The 5,000-nt window shown below is 34.5% G+C and overlaps 1 protein-coding gene across 2 annotated transcripts in view; it reads right to left on the bottom strand.

The window, feature by feature from the left end:
* The window catches only part of LOC125031372 (proline-rich protein 36-like), a 72,325-nt gene that overhangs the window by 14,874 nt on the left and 52,451 nt on the right, over nucleotides 1-5,000 (bottom strand). For both annotated transcript variants that reach the window (XM_047622067.1, XM_047622066.1), the window contains exon 3: nucleotides 1,604-1,669. In XM_047622067.1, the coding sequence (XP_047478023.1) occupies nucleotides 1,604-1,640 (37 nt within the window). In that variant the 5' untranslated portion in view covers nucleotides 1,641-1,669. The remainder of the gene's footprint in view (nucleotides 1-1,603; nucleotides 1,670-5,000) is intronic.

The following is a 5,000-nucleotide window of genomic DNA, read 5'->3' on the forward strand; positions in this document are numbered from 1 at the left end:
TTAGTTCACTTAAAGGCCCAATATCACGCGGCAAAATTTCCCGCTCTTCAGAAAAGGCGTTTAAGTGACGTTACTTTCACCGGGAGTCGGTCGGTCGATGGGGGGGGGGGGGGGGGGGGGAGGAATTATGGAAAATTCTAGTATAGTTTTCTATAGGTTAAGGAACCCTGCACTGGCGCCTTGAAATGTCATCTTTAGGCATATATTATTTTTATATATTTTTTTTAATAGAGAGTTTTAAATTGGAAAGTTTTATTAGTTCTTGTACTTTTGTCTATTCTGGAATAGTTTTCTATAGGTTAAGGAACCCTGCACTGATTTTTGGTTTAGGTGAGTACTTGGAAATCAACTTTTTAAAAAATATATTTTTCTTAGACATTATAATTTATCTCTGTGTTTGTTTGTTTTTTCTCACCTTTTCTTAATATTAATTCCTCTAATTATATTATTCTGACTATTTTTATCTGAATTTTGTTTTTCTTTAATCTATCTTCCTTTTCGTATTGTAGCTCTTTCTTCATCTTTCTTTTCCTTTACTCCTGATTCTTAATTATCTTCTTTTTTTTTCCAGCAGAACTAGTAAGCAATAATTCATTCATTTACCAATTGTGAATATTCAGATCCCTCCTCTTCTGAACATGTTTCCCTTATACTAAACCACAGTCACTTTCCTTGATTGCAGTAATATAACACTTCAAATAAACGATGCGACAGCTATAAATATTTCACCATTACCCATTATCCGCGATTATAAAAAGAACTCTTTCGCCACTGCATAAACCCGATCACACAGACACATATATACAAGCGTTACAGTAAAACTACAGCTAACGAGAGTGCAGTTATATCTCCAAGAAGTTACAAACGCGAGGGATTCCCACGGCGATAGCTCAAAGTCACCCTCACGCTCATCCAAGAGCGCCGCAACACAACCCGGCATTAACTCGTCCAAGAGAGCTAACACGTCACTCGGACATTAAAGTCATTTGGTCAAAAGCGCTTTCGAGTTTTGCTGCAACGAGACAGAAAGTCGTTCTTGGGCTTTCGAAAATCGTGCGAAGAACATTAAGGTCGTCTTGATTACGATAGTTCGACGGCGTAGTGATGGATTTGGAGATGGGAAAAATACTTTCGAAATGACAATAACGCGACCCGACTCTAATACTCGGGAGACCGCGACAACAGACCAAGGTATAATCACAGCGTTACATGCGCAGTACAAAACGTTAACAACACATCAAGACTACGGCAATTTCATGACCCGGCAATAACACTGGAGACCACAGCACAACCCTGAACAAACAGACACAAAGCGATGATAATAAAGATGATAATGATGATGATGGCAATGATGATGATTATGATCGATAATCATAATTATAGTGATAATGACAATAAAGACGATGATGATAAAGATGACGATAACGATAACAATAAAACAGCAATTAAAAAGAAAAAGAAAAAATTAGTACACAACAGAACCCTAAACTACTACAAGACGCCAATAAACAGTCGCCAAAAATACGTCAATTTTTAAACGGTCTGCAGCGCTTTCTAAAACCGCCATTGCACGTCGCGACAGAGGACAGCTAGGCCTACTTACCCAGGACGCAGAGGATAACACGACAGGATCTTGCCATCCCGTCAGTAGCCCCTCGTTCGTCGCCTCCTGCAGGAGATGAGGTCAAAGGTTAATATATAAAAAAAATGATAATAATAATACATGCGAAATGCGCATATGAAATACACTTTCTCTTTCTCCAAACTCTTCAGAATATTTTCTTAATACAATGATGCCGTGATGATGGTGAGAGTGAGGGTACAAAAATAACTATAATAATAGCGGTGTTAATGATGGTAACAGCAATGATCATGATAATAATGTTAATGAAAATAGGAAAGATAACAGATACATAACTTCATACATAAATCATTATCCACATGCACCCTAAAATTTCCAGAATATTCTTATCGATTTTTTTTTCATGCAATTTAGCAATAGTGGCAGCAGTACTTAGTGGTGATATATTTATTATTATTAATATTATTATTATTATTATTATTATTATTATCATTGCTGTTGCTGTTGTCGTTGTTGTTGTTGTTGTTGTTGTTGTCGTTGTTGTTGTTGTCGTCGTTGTTATTGTTGCTATTGTTGTTGTTGCTGTTGTTGTTGTTATAATTAACACGCCAACACGTCAGCACAGAAACAAATTTACAACCATCATTAACATCATTCATATCTTCATCCTTTTCCCATACCTTAGTTTACACTCCTCAATATGCCTTAGTCTTTCAAGATAAATATTTTTACGGTGCCGCGGTTGAATATTTGACTTGCAATTAAGCAATCACCATAATACAGATCTAATTATCTATCTCGCGTGTTCCTAATTAGCCAAAAGGAGTTTTAACCACTGGTAGGAGGTCCTGGCCACTCATGACTTCACGTAGGCATAAAACCACGCATTCGAACACACGCAAAATGTCCACACGAACACGCAAGTGAATGCGGGTGAAGGGTACATACATACATACATGCATATATACAGAAATACACACACGCACACACACACATACATACATACATACATACATACATACATACATACATACATACATACATACATACATACATACATACATACATACATACATACATACTTACATACATACATACATACATACATACACACACATACATATACACACACACATACATACATACAAACACACACACATACCCCCACCCCCCTCTCCCACCACACACAAAGAAACACTCCACTCCCCACCTCTCACCCCCCTCCTCCTTCCCCCGTACATACCCCCAACCCCCTCCCCCTCCCACACACACTCACACACACACACCACAGCGAAAGTAAAGGAACCAGGAACACACTTAAACAACATTCACGCTACAGCTGTTGTCCAGAGCCTCCCCCCCACCCCCTACCAACCTTCCTCAAACCCCTTATTTCACAAGTTTCCCCTCCCTTGGCCCTCCCCCTTCCCCCCCTCCTTCCTCATCGTTACTGCGCCCCAACCCCCCTTACCCCACCCCGTCTCTTCTCCCTTTTTCCCTAAGGGCTCCTTGTCAACCCTTAGCGTGGGCGTGTGGGCGTGTGGGCGTAAGGGAATTACACAACCGTTTTCCTGTCAGATTTTTTTTCCCTAATTTTCTGTTTATTTTTTCCAATGTTATCTAGTATTAAATACCAGGTTAGTGGTATTTTAAGTTTCCAAATGAGACGGTTTACTAAGGACGGGATTTTTACCTTTTTAGGGATTTTTACTTTTTCTTTCTTTTATTTTTTCTTTCTTTTCTCTCGGTTTTCTTCCTCTCCTACTTTTATTTTTTTTATTTTTTTTCTTAATTTCTCTGTTTTTCTCTTATATTTCCTATTTTCTTTCTATCATATTTTTTGTTTTTCTTATTTTTCTCTTCCTTCTTTATTTTTCTCTTCTTTCTTTCTCTTTTCCTTTCTATTTCTTATTTTTCTTTCTCTTATATTTCTTATTTTTCTTCTATTTGTTTAATTCCTTCTCCTACCTACCTTTCTATTTCTTATTTTGTTAATTTACTCAATTCTAGTCTTCCATTTTTCTCTTTTCTGTCATTATTTACCTTTTTATATCTTATTCTTCCTCTAATTTTACAATTCTTTCTTTCTCTTATTCTGTTCTTCCTTCCTTTCTTCTTTTATTCGTTCCTTTGCTTCGCTTTTGAAGCCACAAGCCTTTCGGATTTTGACGAAAGAAAACATTTCGTTCATGTTCATAATTAACAGATAAACTATGAAATACGATGTTTATGGATTAGTAAGTAAACAAAAGGAATAGATAGATAGATAGATAGATCGTTAGCCAAGTAAGTGTATATACACATTATCGAAAGGAACAGTTGATAAATTCAGGATATGTTATGTAAAAGTAAAATCATTTATTTTTCCCATTATTATTATTTATATTATATTATTATTATAATTATTATTATTTATATTATGTTATTATTACAATTATTATTATTATTATTATTATTATTATTATTATTAATATTATTATTATTTTCCTACTATGTTATTTTCCTATTATTATTATTATTATTTTCATTATTATTTTATACATTATTATTATTATTATTTTCATTATTATTTTATACATTATTATTATTATTATTATCATTACTATCATTATTATTATTATTATTATTATCATTATTAGCATTATTATTATTATTATTATCATTATTATAATTATTATTATTATTATCATTATTATTATCATTATCATTATTTCCTATCATCATTTTAGCAAAAAATACAACTCATAGTTAGAGAGATATTAGATAAATAGCTGAATACACAGATAAAAGATATGCTATATTAAAGAACTGTGTATACTGCGTAGATAAAAAAGTATAGGTATACATACTGAGAGATAGTAATGAATAAGTAGGTTTTTTTATTAACTAATCTTTCTTCTTTCTCTCTCCCTCTTTTTTGTCGTCATACGTAAAACAAAAAAAAAAGAAGAAAGAAAATGAAAAAATAGAAAGGAGGAAAAAAGTAAATATATAAGTATATATATAAGTGTGTGTGTGTGTGTGTGTGTGTGTGTGTGTGTGTTTGTGTATCCACACACACACAGACAAACAAGAAGACAGACAGACAGACCGACAGGCAAATGAGCGGCTCGCCAACCACCCTTTTGCTTTTAAATTGGTTGACTGGCAGTTCCGTCTTACGATTTTTTCTTTCTTCTCCCTTTTTTTTTAGCTGATTATGGTAAAACACTTGGCGTCAACTTGAAAACATGACAGTTAAGATGTTTACTTTCTTACAAGACGTGGATGGAGTTCGCCGCGTAAATACGAGATGAAGGGAGTCAGAGCGAGGAAGGGAAACGGGAAGAAAGTATTTTCGCTTTTATTATTTATCTATTTATTTACTTATTTGTCTTTTTTTTCCTCTCTCTCTCTCTCTCTCTCTCTCTCTCTCTCT

This window comes from Penaeus chinensis, chromosome 13 (assembly GCF_019202785.1).
Source record: "Penaeus chinensis breed Huanghai No. 1 chromosome 13, ASM1920278v2, whole genome shotgun sequence".
NCBI lineage: Eukaryota > Metazoa > Arthropoda > Malacostraca > Decapoda > Penaeidae > Penaeus > Penaeus chinensis.